The sequence below is a fragment of the Notechis scutatus genome, chromosome 1, assembly GCF_049901735.1.
Source record: "Notechis scutatus isolate UNSWTSFEM ecotype Mainland chromosome 1, rNotScu1.2, whole genome shotgun sequence".
In the NCBI taxonomy this organism is placed as follows: Eukaryota; Metazoa; Chordata; class Lepidosauria; order Squamata; family Elapidae; genus Notechis; species Notechis scutatus.
In genome coordinates, this window is record NC_142009.1 from 54,187,959 (window position 1) to 54,211,935 (window position 23,977).

Below are 23,977 nucleotides of genomic sequence, written 5' to 3' on the forward strand. Positions count from 1 at the left end.
AAAAGTCTAAGTGCTATTGCTAGTTCCCAATTTTGAGAAAGGCAATTTAAAAAAATGGATGCAACATGGGGCGGTGGGAGTGTCTTCTTGACATTTTATATAATTAAACTCAAGATGGTAATAATACGTTATAAATTTAATGAACTTAGGAAAACGATGCAAACAAAATACAGTAGAAGAGTAAAAGTGTTTCGATACTGGCATATTTTTATTGCTGTATCAGGTTCAGCAGGTGAGGATTCCTCAACTGCTTTAATTAAGGGTTCTGATATAACTGTAGAAATCAAGTTACAGAACTGAAGTTAATAACCGGCCCATTTATGAAAAACTTGCAACACACTTTGGAACATCTGAGATAAAAAATATACATTCCCAAGAAACTGGGCTTGGATGCAGAGTGTGGATGCTGATCCACTGCTGTGCAGCATTGATGGTCATTTGTGACCACAAGGTAAACGCATTCAATTCTTCCTTCCTCCTGAAAAACAAGTGCTACATATGCAGCTACTATGATTTTGTGGCAAGTGGTTCAGTTCACAAAAGTCACTCTTTGTGCAGTGTTTGATGAAGGTGAAGATAAAGTGGCTTCTTGGTCAACAACTGAAGTTTCTTCCTCTTGAAATCAGTGGGCTTTTTGTACCTATAATGATAAAAAGAGTAAATATCACAATTAATCTTAATGCTGTTTAGAAACCTACCACAGATGATTCTCTTCTTACTTAAAAGGATTTTATATAATTTGAGAACTAGGTAAAACGAATAGCTACAACTCCTAATCCTAATTCATACCTCCACAATAATTGTCCCATTTAAATTCAATGACATTTGTTTGGAATAAAACTGTCTCAAAAGTTGTTCTATACTAATTATTCAGATAATCATTTAATCATTGTTTCACTTTTCTGTTTACCAGTTTTCTTCTAAATTAAGCCAAAGTAGCTAAAGTGGTTTTAGAATCACGAACACATAATCTAATATCTATTCTGATATCTTACATTTTGGAGGGTAGAACCCTCTTCTTCAGATCCTTTAAACATGCATACTTTTACTGGGATTCACAGCTAAGATATTGCTCAGCCATCATAAAATAATATACAAATCAAGCATTATGGAAGCTTAGCATTTATCTTCATATTCAAGAAGAAAATTAATGAACTGCACTACTTTCCAAGCATACCTTTCAACATAAGTCATTTGTATAATAGCAAATATGGATACCTGCTTTATGCAAAATTTTACTTACATTTAGAGATATGCATGGGATTTTTGTTTTTGGTCAGTCCTCAACTAAAATTTTGGCAATACATGGAATAAAACAGAAATGTTTTGTTCTGAATATGGATTGAAATATACAGCTCTAAGGAAAACAACAGTATATAAGAACATGTAGATAGCAGCAACTGGAATGGAGAGAGAAGATACTGAGAAGATAGGAGGCAGATGGATAGACCCATGCACCACTGATGATCAGAGAAGATGATGCATACTAATTCTGTCATATTTGCTCCATTAAAGTCACCCCTAATTTGATTTGCACCAAAGCCTGGGACCACCAAAACATTCCAGGTTTTGTTTCTGACCAACCATGACTGTTCTGAAAGAATTTAGCAGGTGTTCTGGAATACATTGTTTGTTGTGTTTCATGCACACACTTACTTACAGTTCTATAACAATTGGTCCAGCTTTAATTTCATCCATCTCCATAAAGGCAAAGCACTTTGTGCTGGTGAACCTTTTCTTGGGTTTATAGTGTTTAAATTCAAAGAAAATAGCTGCACCTGAAAGGTAGGAGAGAAAATAAATCTAAAACGCTCTTCAAATTACATCACTGTACTTCTTTATAGACTAGCATAGTTAATACAATACTGTTAGAACTGCCTTGAGGAAAAATGATCCTCATTGAAGATTCTGAACCTTTGCAAAGAATCAACCTAAGAATTTTGAAGCCACGGTCTTTTGATCTGCCCCCATCCCAAATCATAAATAACATCTTTAAAAAGTTTTAAGTAGTTTGGTTAAGGCACTATGGGGTAACCACATTTTTCTGGAGATAGCACATATGCCTTCTCCCCAGGTTATCGATCTAAATTATGCTTTGTCCTATTGATCACAGTTCAACATGATTTTCAAATCTCCATGCAACAAACCTTTTGTTAATTTTTCAACATGTTTCTGAATTTCAATGTCCACATTAAAATGAATGTAAGTGTCCTCCTTCCTTGGAGCAACAGAGGTGTCCTGTACAGGTGTAAGATCTATCCCATTGAGATCTGTCCCGAGAATAAAATTTAAGCATTAAGAAGGGGAAAAACAGTTGTGACATTTGCTATATTGAACAAGGACTACTTCCCAGGGCATTACATTCATTATTCAACAGTCTAAGCATTACAAAGAAAAAGTTTCTTTTTGTAAACAGTTCAAACAATATCTTTTCACAAGATTCTTTACAGGAATGTCACTTCCAAAAACATGGTAGTAATCATGAGTAACCAATTCTGTGTTTTGGTTATGGTAAAGTAACATTGCTTATTTGGCTTTCCCGGTGCACATTCTGTGAGAAATGCTTTCCAAAGTGATGAAATATTTGGTGTTTACAATAGAGATTTGATCATGTGTCCAGTCTAGAGGAACATTTATTGAACAGAAATGAAGTAGACTTAGGACAAACCCAAATTTTCACCGATGCTCCTTGAAAAAAATAGCAGATGGAAACCTTTAATAGGAATAATCCTCAACTTGCAATGTCAATTGGGACTAGAATTTCCAATTTGAAGCAATGTGGCCAAAAAGCAATTTCTTAACAAAGGCTTTTTGAAAAAACAGTGATGCAAATCTTTTAATACAGGTAGTCTTTAACTTATAACAGCAATTGGGATCGGAATTTCTAACATTAAGCAATGCAGTTGTAAAGCATAATGGCATTGCTTTGTAAGGGCAATCCCATTCTTAACTAAATCCCATGGTCATTAGGTGAGGCACCTTCCTTCCAGCTTTCCACAATCAAAATCAGGCAGGAAAGGGCCTGGCAGACAAATAAGTGGATGTACTAAGTGGAGAAGGGAGTAAAGTGCTAAATAAGAAGGGTGCATGAGGTGTGCGGGAGGCAATGCCCAGATCAGGCAGGGTGCAAGGGTATGTGTGAGAGGTGCCACACAAGTTGAGGAAGGTACTATGGGGTACAATAGAGGAGCAATGCAGATGTGGGGGATAGTATACATGAGACATAGCAGAAGTATATGAGAGGTCTGGTATAACTTGAGTGCATGATAGGCACAGATTGAGGAGGGTGTGCAAGAGATGCCACATGGTTGGAAAGAATATGTGGGTCCTGCCATGAGTTCAGAGGGTGCACAGAGTAGGTGGGAGAAGATGCACAGGAGGGCCAGGGGAGAGTGCACAGATGGGATACCAGCAACTTGTGCTGTTCCCTGTCAACTTCCCCTCTGACTTTTTGGGGAAGCCAGTGGGGAACATTGCAAATGGTGATCACATGATTGCATAGTGCTTGGCAACTGATCATAAATGCAAATGGGTTGTCAAGCATCCAGATCATGATCACATTAACTAAGGGTGCCAAAACTCTAAGAACTCGGGATAAGGGACTTCTAGAAAGGCATGTTGAAGAGTTTCTATGGGGAAAGACAAATCTCAATATTTTAAACTCTAAATGCTGATTACATAGTCAAATATTTTGCCAATTCAGTTCTAGCTAATACTGGATAAAAAGGACCAAAATTACATGCCTAGCCAAATCAGTTAAGAAAAATAATACCTACCTTTCACACTAACTGTGATATAGGGATCAATGCACTGCCCAGCATCTTTAAGACCAATTTTTTCTATTTTGATAGTTAGTAATGTCATCCCGGGTTCAGATGGTAATCTGGGTAATAAAGTACCTGAAGGAAAAATAGACCAGAATAATAAAGTCATTCAGCATTTTTAATACTTTCATTCTCTCTTGTTAGTAATTCTGTCAACAAAAGGATATCTGATACTAACATCATAAGACACAATCTCTGGCATAATTTATTCATATGATCTGATTGTAAACTACAGCATCTAAGAAAAGTAGGATCCTTTTCATAGTTGAACAAAAGAGTTGAGGAACTATTATCTATTAAATTCTCCACGCAAATAATTTGTCAGTTGAATTGCATGAACAAATAAACATGGAGACACATGCATCATGACAAGTCAAGTAGTTAACAGTTGAGAGAGAGCCAAGAGTAGACATAAGGTTTTTCTTTTCAAATATTACACCAAAACCACTTGCTAAACACCAATTTGGAGAAGAGTTAAAGCCAAATGCAGAATTATTGTCAGAGTCAAAGTCTGTAGCACCACACAATCCAGAGATAGCCAATATAATTTACCTTCCAGATATTTTAGACTTGTGGCTTTTAACTTATGATACATATATTCAGAGGTGATATTTGGGTGAAGACATTGAAACTTAGTATGTTTAAAGTTTACTGTAAACAATAAACACAGCAAAATTCCAGTACCATACAACCTTCTTTATTGACGGGGACATTTGATTTTTTTTTTAAATGGTGTAACCCAGGTTCTTTAGTAGCACCACTGCTGGAACATAAGACATAAAAGCCAAAACTAGTCTTCTAGATGATAAGTTCTATAATCCATTGGCTACGATGGCTGGGGCACTGGGAACAAAAGTCCGAAACATCATTGCTCACTCTTGACATACACACATACCTGAGTACAAATCTGCATGAATCATTATAGTGTATTAAAATAAGCTTGCGTTTCTGATAGAAAAAAACATTCTACAATATCCACACATACCAACTGATTTTTTAAAAGATGGATTTTCTCCATATCAAAAGCAATTTAGAAACTTGTACAATTTGATTCTGTGCATATAGGATAGACATTCATCATCTATCTTTATTTTATTTGGGGGGGAAAAGAGCCAGATGGCAGATTTTAGCATAAAAGAGTTTTCATATTTACATTAAATAATAAAACAACAGCAATATGATTATCATATATAAACAGCAACTATTAACATTAGAACATTATCATACCTTCATTGGTTCCTGGATTAGTTGAATGATGTAGCACATGGTTACATAATGGAGCCATGCAAGTAGAAGATAAGACAAGACCATGAATGATTAGGCAGCAAAATAATGCAATATGGGATCCGTGAAAAGAAACAGATTGTACAATGAAGTACATAAAATGGAAGTTACAATGTCAGCAAAACAGTCTCCTAAATCTAGTACCATATGTGTAAGTTATCTCAAAGTTCATTTTTAAACGGCATCATCTCAGCACCATGGCATTTCAACTATTACAAAATTCTACTTATCCACTTTAATCGGCATACATATGTCAGGATTGTACCCAATTATTCTTATCTGGAGTGAATGATGCATGCAGTTTCATGGCAAAGTCTACTTGTGTAATACATCCCCAAAACAGGATTTCTTGGAACTTAAGCTTGTGTTGGAAGTTTAGCTATTTCAGACATGGAAATAAACATACTGTAGAAAACAGTAACTATCATTTACTGTAGTGAAAGGGATTATTGTGCTAAATCTAATATTACATAAATGGACTTTCAAAGGAACCAGTATAAAGTTTATCAACTCTTCCTCTTTTAGCTTCATAAAATCTTAAAAGATCTTACCAGTCCTCTAAAATACATTTGGTTAGTACAAAGCAAATTGCAAAGAGTACTACTGACTTCTACTAGTGCTGTTTCACTGGCAGACGGCTATTGTCAGATTGAACTATGTCACTTATTTCAGACACTTCCTAAGAACCATTTACTGCTGTCCAAAACTGGTCAATTTTAATGTTCAACCCCCCCATCCCAAGCTTTTAAATCAAATTTAAAAACTCCAACTAATGGCTAAATATGAATATGAAATATCACACAGTTCCTGACCACATCAGGCTCTTACTTCAAGCCTTAAGAGGCACCTATTTTTTATCAGCAAATAATTGCAAATAACAGGTTTTCCTTTCCAGAGCTTTTATAAGAATTGTTAATGCACAACTGGGGCTACTTTTAAACCATGATTGTTACATGGGGTATATTTGGGGGAGGGGGACTGAAGAAGAAAGGTAATCTTCACCAACATAGAGCCCCTGTTTTTTTAAAAAACAATCACTCATGCTTTTTTGCCTTATCCATGCTATCATGTAGCCCTAATTAACTTTCTTGTTATCAATTTGGCACTTAAGCCAAATTATCAGAGATTTGGATGCAAAAGACGAAAAAGTACTTTGGAGTGAGTGTAGGGTACATTCACTGCACCTGTTAGTACCTCTCAGGGAAGCCATGCCTTTCCTGGGTTTGCACATTAAGCCATGCTTAAATTATCCCCTGTCATTTTTTCTGCTTAGTAAAGATCTATGATCAATAAACTTATTCAACCATTGGCTAATAATAAACATGAAGCACCAATTTCCATAGGGATTACGCATTGATAAAATGATAAACTTCAAACCCTATCTGAATTTGAGAGCTGACAAAATTAGTATAGACTTTCACAAAGCAAGCTTTCTTGCTACTGGGCAGGCTTTTCTAGGAAAACTCCATGTTTCTGCTTTGCTCTCTGTCCTTCACCTTACCTCCAGGTGATAAGGGACAACAGTTTTTAGTTCAGCTAACAATAATGGCATCTCATAAAATCTTAGCACATAGGCATTCTAGCAAGGGCATGCTGAGCTGCTTTTTACTCAGGAAAGAGGTTTAGCAAACAAGCATCCAGTTGCAGATCCCCTCCCCCAACCCCCCCCCCCCCAAAAATAATAATAATTCTTGCACATGGTTTGAGAGAAAACAAGATGAAAACAGGCCTGAAAAAGAAAAACCTATGAGGAAGATTTGAAAGCACTGGGTATGTTTAACCCGGAAACAGAAAACTTTACAGAGATTTGACAACTCTCTTCAAATATCTGCAGAAGATGGGGCAAAACTGTTCCAGAACACAAAACGAGAAACAATGGATTTAAAGTACAAGAAATAGATTTTAATTAGACAACAGAGAAAAAGAATTCTAACAGTAGGAGATAGTAGTGGCCAGATGGCCGTAAGAGCGAATTCAGTGACTGGATTAGATTACCTTCAAGGCCCCGCCCAGTCCTTGCATTCTCCGTGTCAAAGACTATAATTCCAACATTCTCATTTTTTTGTCCTCTTCTGCATTTGATTCAGTTTGGCCTCTTACCTGGGACTCTGGCAGGAAATGCACCTGGAGATCCTGCTCCAGCTCCACCTTCCTCTTCCTCTTCTTCAAATTCTAAATCTTCCTCTTCACCAGGTGCTAATATTTTTCTTTTAAAAAAGGAAAACAAGTGAAGACTGAGTTGGATAGGAATTGCCAGTACTGTATCTCTGAATGTAATACTGGGAATACAGGTAGTCCTCAATTTACAACAGTTCATTTAGTGACCGTTTGAAGTTACATCAGCATTTAAAAAGTGACTTATGACCCTTTTTCACACTTACGACCATTGCACCATCCCCATAGTCCTATGATCAAAATTCAGACACACTGGGCAATTAATTGGTTCATATTTGAACCAACCACGTGACCTGAAGTCACGTGATCACCTTTTGTGGCCTTTTGACAAGCAAAGTCAATGGGGGAGTCTGATTCACTTAACCATATTACTAACTTAACATTTGCAGTGATTTACTTAACAACTGTAGCAAGAAAGGTTCGAAAATGGGGCAAAATTCACTTACTGTCTCACTAACAAAAATTTTGGGCTCAATCATGGCTGTAAATCAAGGACTACCTGTATTTATGGCCTCCATTCAACTATCAGAAGCCTAAAATTGAATTTCAAAACTTCTACATTCTGCAGACCTATATTTTGCAATTTTTTAATATAACTTTATCATATTTTTTTTATAGAACATGAAGACAAAAACTAACATACTTAGCCCGAAGGATGATAGACAGAGAGAAACACTAACAAGAAAGACAGAGAACAGGAGTGCAAAAAACAAGCTATAGAAAAACAGTATAAAAATGAAGTGACTTCTAACTTCTTTTACAAAAGATATAAATAAAATTTGAAATTCAACCAATATAGGATCCAGTGACTGGTAAAATCTATTGACCCTTTGACAAATGGAAATTTTTCAATTTCCGACATAGGTTTTTTCTACATGCAATTTTTCCATACCTTGGTGGAACAGGTTGAACATCAAAGGGAAATTCTTTATTATAGGTAAGAATACTCTTTAAGACTGTAAGAAAAGACAGTAATAATTGCCAACAAAATTCTGTACAATTATATAAAAAGGATAGGGTTTAATCCTAATAGTCACAGTAAGAAAGCAGTAAGTTTGTATTATATTTTCCATACATAATTAAGATTACTTAAATTAGCAAATGTTAAATATGAGACTTCTATATGAGTCATACTGGCACAGGGATTAGGATGCAGTATTGCAGGCTAATAATACTGCTAACTGCCAGCAGTTCAATTCTCACCGGCTCAAGGTTGATTCAGCCTTCCATCCTTCCAAGGTTGGTAAAATGAGGACCCAGATTGTTGGGGGGCAATATGCTGACCCTGTAAACCACTTAGAGGGGCATATAAAGCACTGTGAAGTGGTATATAAGTCTAAATGCTATTGCTATTAAGTAAACATGATTCTGGAGAAAAAAACATTATTAGAATTTGTTTTATCTTTAGAAGACAGAGATGTCTGTTTTGAAAGGGTAGATTTAACTTAGGCAATATCTATGATTGATATTGTGCAGGAACAAATTAATATGTAATTAAGAAATTCAGAGAATGATAGTTCTCACATACCAAGTACATTTATATGTGTCTGTGTATAAATAATGATAAAGTCATAGCAATAGTACATATGCTTGGAAAAATAAATCATGTTTCTAAGCTATTGGCAAAATAAATGCCATGCTTTTTGCTTTTCCAGTTGGAACAACTCTGCCAACAAAGGAAAAACAGATATTCTCAAATGCCGATAATTAAACAACTGATAGTACTTCCTATATCTGCCAAAAAAGCTCAGGCAATGAGCTCCCAAGTAATTTGTGGCAATCCTTTTGCCAATTAATCCATTCTGATAGCAACATCCCAACTTCTTTTACTAAAAAACTAAATCATCCCAGCAGAAACTACTGGGAAAGATTATATTCCGAAGACTCCTTCCCAGGGTAAAACGGAGTAGTCACAGGAACCTTTAAGACATTACTAATATAAAAAAGATACTACATAAATTGAGTTTCCTGAAGAATAATGTAATTATTTGCAAGGAAAATGCATTCTGTTGTATAAAACCTGAAGTTACAGATTAGTGAAATCCATTGTTCTGGTGGGGGCATTTCTGTTATACTTTTTTAATTAAAAAAGGGAAACATTTACTTGGTTCTAGTTTCTTCAGATCCTCCAGCTTAAATTCTTCCTGGGACTGTGTAGACTGCAAGAAAAACAGTATTTAACATCTGCAATTATTATTCATTGCTATTTTGTAGTGAGTTATAACAGTTAAATAGTGCCAGTTTTGTAGTCTACAAGGATAAAAATGTGCGACCATAAATAATTAAAAATTCCATTATCTTATTGAGCATATCACACACACACACACACACACACACACACACACACACACACAGTGTCTATTAACCTAATCAAGATAACATCATGGCTCACAGACCCTCAGCATGTTTGAACTAGGAGGCCATTCCAAAAGACCAATGCCTCCAAACCTCAGTTCCCTTCACTGCCCTAAAATGAGGAATCATTTTTTCAGTCAGATCAAATGTAGTGGGTCAAATGCAATGGATGAATGTGGTCCTGCAGATAACCTGGTGTCATATCAGAGGCCCACAGCACTAGTATAATGTGCTCCAAGTGGTGAAGGTACAGATTGCTTCCTCTTGGACCAACTACTGCTTCCAATTGGTCTTTAAAGGCAGAGTCAAATAGAGCACATTGCAATAGTTTAAACAGGGGGTGACAAGTGACAAGTCACTGTAGCAATATCCTCCTATCCCAGATAGGGCTACAACTGGTACTATAGCCAAAGCTAGGCAAAGACTTCCCTGACTACAACTTCTACCTGCTATTCTAGCACAAACCACAACTCCAGGAGGACCCATTTAGGGGTACCACTGGAGCAGACAGAGAGCCTTGATGGACAAACAGTAATCCTGTTTAAGGCTCTTCTTTCCCATCCAAAATCTCAAAGTCTTCAGAAGGACCGTACTTCATTAGTAGCCTGACCTTGAATAATGATGTAAAGCCGAATATCTTTAGTCCATTGATGATGCTGGATCCCAGACCATCAGTTGATATATAACGATAACTTATAAACGTTAAGCGGAAGGAGAGAGGCGGGGTAGGTGGGGTAGGAAGTGAGCCCTGTGGTATTTCACAAGAAAGCAGCCACAGACTCCTCTCCTCCCCTTCCCCTTCCCCCCTTGACTGGAATCATCCATTAGGAAAGGAGCAAAATAATTGCAAAACACTGCTCCGGTTCTACCTTTCTAGAGTTGTATTGGAATCGAGTGGTATATACTATTAATATGCTGTAATAAATAAATAATGAATAAAAGGAACAATGAAGCCAGATTTCATACTCATTCTTGACCAGCTTCAAAATATATCTTTGCTAACAAGAAACATTTTTCTTTCGTGGATGCAAGTGACAATAGTACTTTTGTGAATATTACATAGCTTAGTGGAAGATAGGGAGAAGATAACTACAGTATTATAACTTTCAAGTTGCTTGAATGTAAAGATTAGAGAAACCAGTATAAACTAGTATTTTATATTGTTCCAAAGTCAATTTTTTTAAAAAAGATTTATATTATAAGCTGTTGCTTAATTTTTCTTCTTGGACCAAGACACTGTAATAAATCACACATAACCGAAAGATGAGTGGAATACATGCCCCATAGTCGGGTTTTTACAAAAGGTGTTCTTTAAGATTTTAATATTTAATGAAACCCATAAAGAAACCAGAAATCCCAGATGAAACCAGAATTATACCTGCAAAGCTGCACTCCTGAGTTCCAAGCATGTTGCAATCTTAGCTAAAGTTTTCTGCAACAAAGGAAAGACAGATTAATTTGACGCTACCCGTTGTATTAATATTTTTATATGAAAAGTAAACAAAAATAACTGTTCAGGATATATGGCTAGGGAGCAGCAACCAATAGGTAGAACAGAAAAAAGAAAACCAAGTCCTTGACATAGCTTCTAGAGCCAGCAAACACACAAATCAAAACTGCGTGCCCAAAAACTGCTTGTTACAATAACGTTTCCTGTGTCCTCATACACAGCACAAATATGTTCATTTTTAATGCAACTTTAGCACTGTGATATAAAACAGAATGCCATACAATTAGCAGACTCCATTATGAAGACATAAATGTTCATACATTACTGTGACTATATATACGAAAGCAGAAACGTTCATATGTGTACAGTAAGGGTGAAGATACTATTTTCCTCTATCATATTCTCACCCACTTATCCTTTACAATAAAGCAAAGGTAATTGAGCTTTCAGCCTATTTTCCTTTTCCAGTTTAGCAAGTATGCTTAAGAGATTGTATTTTTGCCTTTTAAAAAAAATTACTACTCCTTGAATTTGGCAACTATGTTTTGTTATGAACCAGAAAGTTTTAGGATATATTAAAAGGCACTTGAGAGTTGAAGAATGAAAGTATTCTGTACAGATTTTCTTGAAAGTTTTAGAGATAATTTTTTAAAGTAAAAGCCTCTTCTGAATTGTGGCAAGATACCAAAAAGTATTATTCACAACTGTTTCTCAGGAACCACACCCAACACAAATATTAAAAAAATTAAAACACTACAGCTAGCCTCAGCTACAGTAATGTTTTTCTAAGTGATCCTATCCCCAACAAGGCACTTCACTGTTCACTAATGAAAATACCTTATTAAACACATTAAATTAACAAAGTGAATCTTTATACCCACTTAATATTTTTCTAAAAAAACTTAAAAATTCCTTGATCACTAGATTTGTTAGGTACCACCAAACAAGCAAACACATTTCAGATTTCATGCAGAATTTTATGGCTTCAATGAAATCCTATCTTTTCAGAAACATAGAGCAATTTTTAAGAACAACCTTCTAAAATAAAAATAGTTTCTATATAACTGAATTTTATGATTTCACATGACCAGAAAAAGGAAAAAAAAACCTTTTTTCAGGGGGCAAAAACACAGCGTCAAAAATTAACATTGGAAAATAGGAAAGAAGGAAGAAAGGGAGGGAGGGAAGACAGAAAGAGAAAGAGAGAGAGAAGAAGAAAAGAAAAGAAAAGAAAAGAAAGGAAAAGAAAAGAAAAAAACCATATTTATTTCATCCAAATGCCATAAGTTTTGCTATTCTAAATAATAAGGAGAATTTCCTGGTCAGCCAAACATATACATCAGAGATTACATCTCAACATTAACACAAGAGCTGTTGCATTAAACTATCCTGTAAAACAACTCCCATCTCCCCCCCAAAAAGAACAAATCCATGCCTTTGTAAGATATGCTTTGGCAAGGTAGGGAAATCGTCTTCCCATATCTCATCATATACTTTTTACACAAAGGATTCATTACTTAATGGCAGAGATCCAACAAAGCCTGAGAATAAGTAAAAGGCCCTTTCCATCCATGTTACCAAGAAGTTGGGGAGGGGGAGGACAGGAAAAAAAAAATCCAGTTGCAGCTTCCCATTCAAAAATGTTCTCAAAGCCTCCAAATTAAGAAGTTTAGATCTGGGTGGAGCAGTAGTTCATAGGACGAAGAATAGGCCTAACAATGTGAATAAAATCCCGTAATAAAATTCAGTAATATTTAATAATAATCAGAGACATTTTATTAATGGCAACACTCAACCACAATCGAAGAGGCAGCATTTTAACTGTTTCTTTATTCCCTAACAGCCTAACATAAGAGCATCTTTCTTTCATGCACAGATTGCCACATCTTGCTATGCTATTCATAGCAAGACGTGGCAATCTGTGCATGAAAGAAAGATGCTTCTGAGAAAAAGGCTGGGCTATAGAATTCTTGATGGATGACACCTGTGGAGAAGAAGCAATGTGTTTCTGGCAACCTGTCCTCTGAAATACTTGGCTTTCAGCTTTCAGGACAAGAAACCAAATTTCTCTTCTTTAAAAGTATAATAATCCAGCAAAAGTGATATATACCTCTTTGTAAAGTTAGAGTAGAGTAGAGTAGAGTAGAGTAGAGTAGAGTAGAGTAGAGTAGAGTAGAGTAGAGTAGAATAATAGAGTTGGGAAGGGACCTTAGAGGTCTTCTAGTCCAATTCCCTGCTTAGGCAGGAAACCCTACACCACTTCAGACAAATGGTTATTCAATCTCTTCTTAAAAACTTCAAGTGTTGGTGTTTTTACAACTTCTGGAGACAAGTTGTTCCACTAATTAATTGTTCTAACTGTCAGGAAATTTCTCCTTAGTTCTAAGTTGCTTCTCTCTGGTTAGTTTCCACTCATTGCTTCTTGTCCTGCCTTCAGGTGCTTTGAAGAATAGCTTGACTTTCTCCTCTTTGTGGCAGCCTCTGAGATATTGGAACACTGCTATCATGTCACCCCTATTCCTTCTTTTCATAAGACTAGGCGTATCCAGTTCTAGCAACAGTTCTTTATATGTTTTAGCCTCCAGTCCCCTAATCATCTTTGTTGCCTTCTCTGTACTCTTTCTAGAGTCTCAACATCTTTTTTACATTGTGGCAACCAAAGCTGGATGCAGTATTCCAAGTGTGGCCTTACCAAGGCATTATAAAGCAGTATTAAAACTTCACGTGATCTTGATTCTATCCCTCTGTTAATGCAGCCTAGAACTGTCTTGGCTTTCTTTTGGCAGCTGTAGGACACTGCTGGCTCATATTTAAGTGATTGTCCATAGGATTCAAAGATCCCTCTCACAGTCACCACTATTGAGCAAGGTACCACATATACTGTACCTGTGCATTTTGTTTTTCTTGCCTAAATGTAGAACCTTACTTTTTTCATCACTGAATTTCATTTTGTTAGATAGCGCCCAATGTTCAAGTCTGTCAAGATCCTTCTGTATCTTAAGCCTATCTTCCGGAGTGTTGGCTATTCCTGCTAGCTTGGTGTTATCTGCAAATTTGATGAGTTCTCCATCTATCTATCTATCTATCTATAATTAAAATTACATATTGCTATAGAACAAGTATTTCATAACACACTTGTCTGCATTATAATTTCTGTTTTCACATATTCACATTTCATTTAACTATGTATACAGGTAAGTGCGACACAAGCCCAGCACTTGTAAACCATAGCCGAGAAAAGCAAATTATATCAATGACTGCAAGAAACAAATTAATTCCTTCTAAAAATAGATTCACCATGAAATTAACTTACACCAACATACAACATTATGTACCTTTTGATCTTCTGTGAATTCTGAATTGTTGGGTTGAGATACTGCCTCTTTCTGTAGATGTCTTGCTAATCTGGAGAGAGGTAAAGGAAACAAATTATATGTATGTATGTATAAAATTATGAGATATAAATTGAATAGTATATTGAGCAAATTATAGGCAGAATGTGTCTTCTGATCCCAAGAAGCCTATAAAATAAAGAAGATATATAAACCAACTTATCTATTTTCTAGAAGACTTTTAATCTTTAGTGATCAAATAATCCTTTTTTTATGCATGGAGAATGGAGCATATTCATTCATATTGACTATGAGGGAGGTTCTGCCCTGGTGACCTTGCCCCTTTGCCCTCACCCCAAAATAAAAGTAAATAAACTACTGCAGCTATGGCAATCCAAATTTTCTACATCTTTTCCAACTGCAAAAAACAAGCAAAATGAGCAAAAAACAAAAACACCAGCATGTTTATAGCATCAACTATCTTTGTAAATCTGTATCAGGTAGCAGCACATCTTCTATAAATTTAAATCCATCCGATACATTTAAAAAGGAAAATTTTCTGCATTAAAGTACAGACAGATGATCAAAGCAACCATAATGCTTTCATTAGTTTATCTTTAAACTGCTTCTCCAAATCTATGCAATTCTGATTTGTTGAAATGATATATGTGATATTGTTACAAAAGTGAATAAATAATACTGTTTTTAACTTGTTTACAGTATTCTTTCATGTAACAGGCAATGCTGATCCTCGATGCTGATCCTAGGTGGCTTTATACAGAGATGTCAGAAATACAACTGGACAAGAAAACAAACATCTATACTTCTAGAGATTCCAAGTCATTTACTCCCAATATCAACAAGTTGCATTATCCAAAAATCTCACCCTCTTCCAAACGGAGAGATTTACAATTTTATTTAGATACCTGAAAAACTACTGGGTGACAGGAATATGAAGCAACCAATGACATGACTAGATGTGATCTTTCAAACCTAATTTTTAACATGCACAGACTGGGTTGTTTGAGATTCATCGAAACACTAAAACAAACATAACCTCATTCCCTCACCTGAAGCTTAATAGTGTTTAATATATAAATATATATTTGCTGCATAAAAACTGATAGTTGAAATTATTGGAGTCTTTGGAGACCCATGTAAGAGCAACATACATCATGTATCCTTTTATATTTGGCTTTTCAGCTGATCTTTAGTGCAAATAGTGAAGCAGTGCATTCATTTTTCTCGCCTCCTGGAATAAGCTTCTAGACTAGAAAAAACAAAGATTGATATCCATTAGCTAACCACAAAGAACCACTTTGCTGTAGTGGTTAAGATACCAGACTAGAAACCAGATGATCATGAGGCACAAAATCAGCAGCATAAGTTTGGTCTCGTCACTCTCCCATCGCTAGGAAGTAGGCAAAAGCGAGCTACCTCTGAAAAATCTTTCCACAAAAACTGCAACAACTAATCCAGGAAGTCAACAGGAGTCAAACTGACCTGACCTTATACATACACAAACAATAACCACAGATAAATATTCACTTGTTTGTATGTTCAATGACTTTAACACCCAGTAATGAAGGTTGACAGCTTTAAGACTTGTGGACTTCAACTCCCAGAATTTCTCCTCCAGTCTTGTTAGCTCAGGAATTCTGGGAGTTGAAGTCCACAAGTCTTAAACTTGCCAAGTTTGAAGACCCTTGCAGTAATGAGATCCCCAACAGTTACATCCCAAAGGTAATGATTTTCTACATGTATTCCTGGCTCCTTAAAAAACTTATGACTGTTGAACAGAACAGCAATAAAAGGCAATCTTTCATGAAAGACAGCCATCCACCATTACTGAAATGTATCAACGTGAGTTTCATACATGCAGAACCATATTAAAGCATATGATGTTTTGGCCAAATGACATTATTGTCTTCCATCTTCTATACTCCTTTAAAACACAAATGGATGGCATAACAGAAAAGCTGAAAAATAAAAACTTCTCTAAAGACAGAGATTTGAAAAACTACTGTTACAGTATTTAATGCTGACCACAGGGAATTCCTAAATTTTATTGTAATATTCTTTCTAAACTTCATATGCAGTAGAATAAATACTAAATAAATAGGTCAAGATGACGATATACTTTACAATTATAACAAATAATTGTCTGCTGCCTAACATCACTCTAGACAGTTTACAATAAATGACAAAGGACAGAATATGCTTTCAATGTACCAACAAGCACATAATACTAAAAGAGGGAAACTACTTGTGGAAATGAACTCTATTCAACGCATCTATTAGTAGACAGGACTAGAAATAGAGATAACAATCTCATACTTGTTTTCAGATGAACTTAGAAACAAAAACACTTCCCCCCCCCCCAAAAAAAATAGATTTTTAGCAAGAAATACTTTCGTCCTCAATAACACAGAAAATGCAGTATGAATATAAAATCTTAATAAGTTTAAGGACGTTGGCGAAATATGGAATAGGCAAACATAAGAGTTATCTATACAAGGGTTTACATTTGCAGCTGGACTAAAGGATTTGAAACCGATAAGGATGGATCCAGTGGCTTCTATTTTTCCATGGAAGTGTACATCTCAATTTCTCTCTTAACTTCAAGAAGAGGCACACAGGATTCCAAACACCATCTTTAAAGTAACAACGGTAGTTAGAGATCACTTAATTTTGACCCATAAAAATGAACAATTGGAGAAAATGTAATATTTGGGGAGAAAAAAAATTCCTCCTTCATAATACATTTTAATACAGAAATTTCCACAGAGAAGAGGATATCCACATATATTCTTTTACCAATTCCAAAATGGCAGCGTCATGCCCACTAAGCAAGTAACCCTATTAATTTCAACAGAATCCATTTGAGTAGTTAGAAAAAGTATCCTATAAAAACATAAAATGCAATGCTATGTAATATAAAATTGCCTTATTTTTATTTGCATATTATTTACAGTTATACCAAAAAGTTTAAAAAATTAAACAGCAAGCTATGGCAGCCAAGATACAGATATCTTTTAGTTCCTAATAGCTGCATAATACAGGTAAAAAACAATTCATCCAAATGAGTTCTTAATCATTTGATTTTTTCTCCATAAACTGTCATGAAAAAAACTTTTATGTATAGAAAGGAAAGATTATTTTTTTTCAGAAACTGTTTTCAACTTTCTTATAGAGGAAACTCTCTAGCCTAATAGAGAAGGGTTTGAATTGTATGTAGACTGACAATATTCAAGTGTTGTAATGTTTTATCATAGAATGTTGCAGTCATAATTTTAAGGGAAAAGTTAATACAAAGATGTTAAATATATATTTTAAGCATAAGTCAATTATACAGAAATCTGGAAACAATTCAAAAAATGTGCTTAGGGTATGAGCATAATGCCAGTCTGCAACACTTTATAGCAGGGATATCTTTCATCTAGGTTGTATAGTTATCTTCTGCATTTGCTACATGGTCACAGTAAATGATTCACCTTCTTTAAAGAACTACAGGAAGATGCTGCATTCATACTCCATAAACATTCCCAATACATTATGGAACCAAATCTGAAGCACTGTCACCCTTTTTTTCATCACTTTTCCAAAAAACGTTATAAACTTTTCCAACTAAAAAAGTCTCCCTTCTTAACCAACATTCCACTTTGTTAGCAAACCTTGAGGCAAATCACTAATCTTTTTAAGATGGAAAATTGATGCTAAACGATGGCAATTTGTGTAAGGCCATACAATGAATCAAACTGCAAAAGTACAACTTGAACCTAGCTTAAACTCCAAATCTTGCCCACATGATTGCACTACGCAGTATTTCTTGGAAATGGCTAGTGTACTTCAAACTTCCAAATTTCACTTCTCTTTCACCAATGTGTATACTCATATCAACTAAAACTAGGTTTGAAAATATTTCTGCATGAATTTCAGAGGAAAATGGTCTTATGCTCACATTTAAGTTACTAATGGGGAATCACTGTTGAGGGTCCTAGCATCAAAAACTAGGCTTCCTAAGAGCACAACCTTTAATAATAATGATAATTGTTACTTTTGCTGTTTGGACCAGTTTCTTTTTCTCACTTAAGAAAATGCTGAGAAGTAAGGGGAAAAAACAGTTAAATGATACTGGCTCATTCATTACAACTACAAGAATGTCTGGGAATTATGCATAATTTGCAGTTTTGCAAGAAAAATTTTAATCACCTATCTTTACCATGACATTTTTATTTTAAATCTATATTTATCTATCATCACAGAAATCTTATATTGTCACTAATGGGCTAACTGGTACAGGTAGTCCTCGACTTACAACAGTTAATTTAGTGACTTTCAAAGTTACACTGAAAAAAGTTACATTGAAAAAAGTGACGTATGACCATTTCTCGTACTCATGACCATTGCGGCATCCCCATAGTCACGTGATCAAAATTTAGCCACTTGGCAACTGACTCATAGGTATGACTGCAGTGTCATGTGATCACCTTTTTCAATATTCTGATGAGCAAAGTCAATGGGGAAATCAGATTCATTTTACAACCATGTTACTAATTTAACTGCAGTGATTCACTTAACAAATTTGGCAGGAAAGGTCATAAAATGGGACAAAATTCACTTAACAAATGTCTCAGCAACAAAAATTTTGGGCTCGATTACAATCGTATGTTGAGGACTACCTGTGTTATGTTTCTTCTGTTTTTATATACAAACTACTGTGTTTCTCCAACAATACGCCCCCCACAATAGGAAGACCCAGCATGTTTTCTAGGCATAAAATGAAATTAAGCCCCTCCCCCCAAATTTAGGCCTAGTTTAAAATATGCGAAATTGGGGGGGAAGGTGTGGGGAACTTGCCATTAGGAGTGCCCCGCGGGCAGCTACGACTCACCATCAGCTGCTCCTAACAGCCAATCATGGTGGAGCACGGAGGGCTCCCTTACCCCTCCCTTACCCGGGTCAGCAGCAAAACTCCCAGTGTGCAGCCCGTTCCTGCATTCCAAGCACCCAGGCCAAGCTGCAGCTGTCCCTCTCTCGCCAGAGCCGTCTCCAATAACAGTGGCAGCAGCGGCAGGAACCCTGGAAGTGTTTCAGCCGCTTCTCGGGTGGGGGAGCTGCCTCTGTAACTTCTACGGTTCCCGCCGCTGCTGCCGCTGTTATTGGAGATGGTGCTGGAGAGAGAGGAACAGCTGCAGCTTGGCCTGGGCGCTTGGAATGCAGGAACGGGCTGTGCACCGGGACTTTTGCAAACTTGCAGAGCCTGAGGCTGGAGCACCAAGGGTAGCAGCAGCAGAGACACTCGCTTGGCTCTTCTCACGCCCACCCAGCCGCTCGGGATTAAACCAAAACGCAGCGCACGGCGCTCCCAGGTACCTCAAAATCTTTTTTTTCCTGTTGTTACGGGGACGGGGGAAAAGCGGGAGCGACTCAGATGCTGTTGTTGGAGACGGCGCTGGTGCGTGGGGGGAAGAAATTAATTCACCCCCGAAAAGATGTCCTAGCCATTTTTTTCGGGGCTCAAAAAAAAAAAAAAAAAAAGGCCTGGCCTTATTTTGTGAGAAACACGGTACTTAGTTGCCATCTTTTTTCAGAAATAGCATACAAAATTAAAATGTGATCTCTAATTTAAGCTCACCTTTATAAAACAATAGTGTCACTCTTTGATAAGGCAATATAGTTTAGGAAAATGTAATGGGCACCATGCTTTAAATCTAAATATCATAGGATGCTATGTATCAGATGTGATAATCACCAGCAGTTACAGGCAGTTTAAAAGGGACTGGATAAATTCAGAGACACAGCTTTCAATGCCTACTAGTTGATGCAGTCATAGTATCACCAAAATCAAAATACTTTAAATTCCAGTTAGAGATCAACAGTAGAAAATAGAATAGAATAGAATAGAATACTTTATTGGCCGAGTGTGATTGGACACACAAGAAATTTGTCTTGGTGTAAATACTCTCAGTATAAATAAAGAAAAGGTACATTCATTAAGAATCAAGAATCATAACGTACAACACTTAATGATAGTCATAGGGTACAATCATCAATCAAATCATACTAGGAAACAGTCAAGTGGGAGGGGATGGGTGATAAGGAGTGGTGAGAAGATTAACAGTAATAGTAGTGTACACTTTGTAAGTAGTTGAACAGTGTTGAGGGAATTATTTGTTCAGCAGAGTGATGGCTTTCGGGGAAAAAACTGTTCTTGTGTCTAGTTGTTCTGGTGTGCAGTGCTCTATAGCGTCATTTTGAGGGAAGGAGTTGAAACAGTTTATGTCCGGGATGTGAGGGGTCTATAAATATTTTCACAGCCCTCTTTTTGACTCCTGTAGTATACTGGTCCTCAATTGAAGGCAGGTGGATAGTAATTGGTTTTTCTGCAGTCCTAATTATCCTCTGAAGTCTATGTCTGTCCTGTTGGGTTACAGAACCAAACCAGACAGTTATAGAGGTATAGATGATAGACTCAATAATTCCTCTGTAGAACTGTATCAGAAGCTCCTTGGGCAGTTTGAGCTTTCTGAGTTGGCGCAGAAAGAACATTCTTTGCTGTGCTTTTTTGATGTTAGGTGTCCATTTTAGGTCATGTGATATAGTAGAACCTAGAAATTTGAAGGTCTCTACTGTTGATACGGTGTTGTCTAGTATTGTAAGAGGTGGTAGTATGGGAGGGTTTCTTCTAAAGCAGGGATCCCCAACCTTTTCGACGCCGCGGCCCGGTTCCGACATCAGCTGGGCGCCGCGGCCCGGTATCCGGCGTCAACTGGGCGCCGCCATCTTTTTGATGCAACGGCGCTTCGGTGGCGTCACGGAAGCGCTGTTTCGTCATAAAAAGATGGCGGCGCCAGCTTCTGGTGAGCTTTTTCGGGTAGAAATGGCTTTCTCGAAAAAGCTCACTGGAGCGCTGGCGCCGCCATCTTTATATGACGAAACAGCGCTCCGGTGAGCTTTCTACCCGGAAGCGCTTTTACCAAAAAAGATGGCGGCGCCCAGCAACCAGCGACCCGGTAAGGGTTGTTCAGCGGCCCGGTACCGGTCCGCGGACCGGCGGTTGGGGACCCCTGTTCTAAAGTATACCACCATTTCTACGGTTTTGAGTGTGTTCAGTTTCAGATTGTTCCGGTTACACCACAAGGCAAGTTGTATAACCTCCTGTGTATGCAGATTCATCGTTGTCTCGAATGAGACCAATCACTGTTGTGTCATCAGCAAACTTCAGTATTTTAACAGATGGATCGTTTGAGATGCAGTCATTGGTATATAGGGAGAAATGGAGATAGCACACAGCCTTGGGGGGCCCCTGTGCTGATTATACAGTAATCGGATGTGATTCCGTCTAGCTTCACATGCTGCTTCCTGTCTGTTAGGAAGCTTATGATCCACTTACAAGTGTGTTCAGGTACCGCTAGTTGGTTTAATTTACTTAGAAGAGTGTCTGGAATGATGGTATTGAATGCTGAACTGAAGTCTACAAAGAGGAGCCTTGCATAGGTATTTGGAGATTCAAGGTGTTGTAGGATGTAATGCAGAGCCATGTTAACAACATCACCTGTCAATCTATTTGCTCAGTATGCAAACTGCATGGGATCTAACAGCAGATCCGTGATGGCTTTCAGGTGGGACAGCACAAGCCTTTCAAAGATTTTCATAACTACAGGCCTTGATCCAGTAAAGCTCTCAGAAATGCATACAATTATAGATCAAGATTTCACACAATGTTGCACATTCCAACTGGATGGGCAAGGGCAATGCTATAAACATTTACACGTTCAATATCTTCCCTCCCAGCTTAATCTTTCTACACTTTAATTAAAGCAACAGATAATTTTTTTTGTTTCCTATTTGCTCAGGTTATTTTTAATCTATAAAAAGTTAAATATAAATGTCTGATCTTTTATTAGACATGTGCAATATAATTTTACAATTCTGAGCCAACAGGGCTATAAGAGCACTTGCTAAGCTGTAGTCAGAAGTATCATGATGTTGTAGCATAACATATGTTAGTCTTGGAGGTCTTGGGAGTAGTTTCAACAAGCAAAAAATAGTATGCAAGTGCTCCTTAACTGCCATTTAGGGAGAACACTTTTGTGTTGGAAATAAAACAAATGTGTATATTCTGAAAGCAAAAGAGTTAATGGATATCAACTACTCAATATGATATATAATGGTCAGAAGCCAAAGAAATATTAATTTCCCCCCAAGAGCCAAGTTCTTTCTCTCAGCTAAATTCCTTCCCTAAGCATGAGGTTTCTGAAACCATGAGAGTTTTCAAAAGCGACACCAGACAATAGATTAATTGCTTCCTAACAAGCTGTTAATGTTACAAAATATCTTCATGTGGCAGTTCAATAAAAATTAGCCAAATACTATATGGAAACCTAGGTTTATTATGACTTGTTAGGAATTGGACTGGAGCTGCCAAATACCCAATTTTAAATCACAGAAACAGAAGCAATTAATCCACAGAATCTCTTTTTTCCCCATTTGTACTAACATTATACATCTGGTAGTGCTAGAGATGACCCTGAAAGAATCCCAAAGTTCAGATTAATGATCGAGAAACAACAGGTGGCTTTCAAGGCCGAAACTTCCGTCAGATATCCCAAAACTGCCCAACCTAAAAAAAACCCAACCGTTCAGAGAAGCATCATAATAACATTAGCAGAATCATTTTGTTGGCATTTGTTTTAAATTTTTTTTAAAAAAAGCATTACATTTCAAAGCAGCAATAGATGCAGATCGACAGCAAGAGCCTCAGCATCCTCCCTTCTGCATCTTGTATTCAGAAGCAGACACGGGGCAGCAATGGAAGCGACCCTTCCCCAATTCTGTAGCTTCGACGCAGAGCCCCCTCTTCCCTTCGTCCACAGACCCTTTCGCGCCAGACAAAAGCCTTCCAATGCGAAGTATTTACGACCAGAGGGACCCTCGCACAACCCCCTTCTCCCCTTTGCAGTCTTTCTGAAGCAGCCCTTCGCCCTCGGCCGCCTGCAGCTGCCCTTCGCCCCACCCAGAGGCTTTGTAGCGCCTGCCTGCCCTCCAGGTCACCCCTTCGGGGCTCCGCCCAGACCCGCCACCCGCACCCAGCCCCACGGGTGCCTGAACCCCAACTTCTCGCCCCACCCAGGGGCTCTTCCCCCACCACCACTCCCGCCTTCGCCTTCAGCAGCTCCCCCCTTCAACCAGCCCGACCCTTTGAAGCTCCCGCCAGCCCCCACTCACATCTGATACTCGTCGATCGCCTCCACCAGCTGCCCCCAGGAGTCGAAGTCGGTCCCTTTTCTGAAGCTGGCGCCCCAGCGCTGCAGAAGGCTCCGAGTCGCTTCCGACATGGTCCCAGCTGCTAGGGCTCCATCTTCATCCGCGGCCGCGCCGGGGAATGGGAGCCGGGAGAGCTAGGAGTGGAAGGGTCTCGCCGGGCAACGGCCGTTCGCTCCAGTCCAAGCAACACCCGCCGCTCACTCCCCGACCAAGCCCATTTGCCTTCTCATCCAAACCTGGCAGTCGCTTCTAGCGAGGCCCCGCCCCCCAGCATGGTCGGTTGTCCC

The 23,977-nt window shown here is 37.7% G+C and overlaps 1 protein-coding gene across 4 annotated transcripts; it reads right to left on the reverse strand.

Moving 5' to 3' along the window:
- Window positions 1-189: 189 nt before the first annotated feature.
- AIDA (axin interactor, dorsalization associated) lies at window positions 190-23,894 on the reverse strand. Of its 4 annotated transcripts, XM_026682412.2 has the most exons (12): window positions 23,652-23,894; window positions 14,424-14,493; window positions 11,017-11,070; window positions 9,388-9,442; window positions 8,176-8,239; window positions 7,209-7,315; window positions 5,052-5,063; window positions 3,777-3,899; window positions 2,148-2,270; window positions 1,661-1,778; window positions 1,244-1,287; window positions 190-640 (listed from the first exon to the last, which is right to left on the reverse strand). In XM_026682412.2, exons 1-11 carry the CDS (start codon window positions 23,759-23,761, stop codon window positions 1,284-1,286), a joined length of 840 nt encoding a protein of 279 aa, XP_026538197.1. In that variant the 5' UTR covers window positions 23,762-23,894; the 3' UTR covers window positions 190-640; window positions 1,244-1,283. The 4 variants fall into 4 exon arrangements, with proteins under 4 accessions (XP_026538197.1, XP_087820617.1, XP_026538190.1 ...); XM_087964491.1 differs by lacking the exon at window positions 5,052-5,063; XM_026682405.2 differs by lacking the exon at window positions 1,244-1,287.
- Between the last annotated feature and the right edge of the window lie 83 nt (window positions 23,895-23,977).

Bases quoted from the DNA above. Each gene is read 5' to 3' on its own strand.
- AIDA (XM_026682405.2), bottom strand. From the start codon at position 23,761: ATGTCGGAAGCGACTCGGAGCCTTCTGCAGCGCTGGGGCGCCAGCTTC. The intron at 8,240-9,387 runs GTAAATGTTTCC...CTTTTCTTACAG, and splicing joins TCTGAAGAAACTAGAACCAA to TCTTAAAGAGTATTCTTACC. The intron at 7,316-8,175 runs GTATGGAAAAAT...CTTTTTTAAAAG, and splicing joins GTTCAACCTGTTCCACCAAG to AAAAATATTAGCACCTGGTG.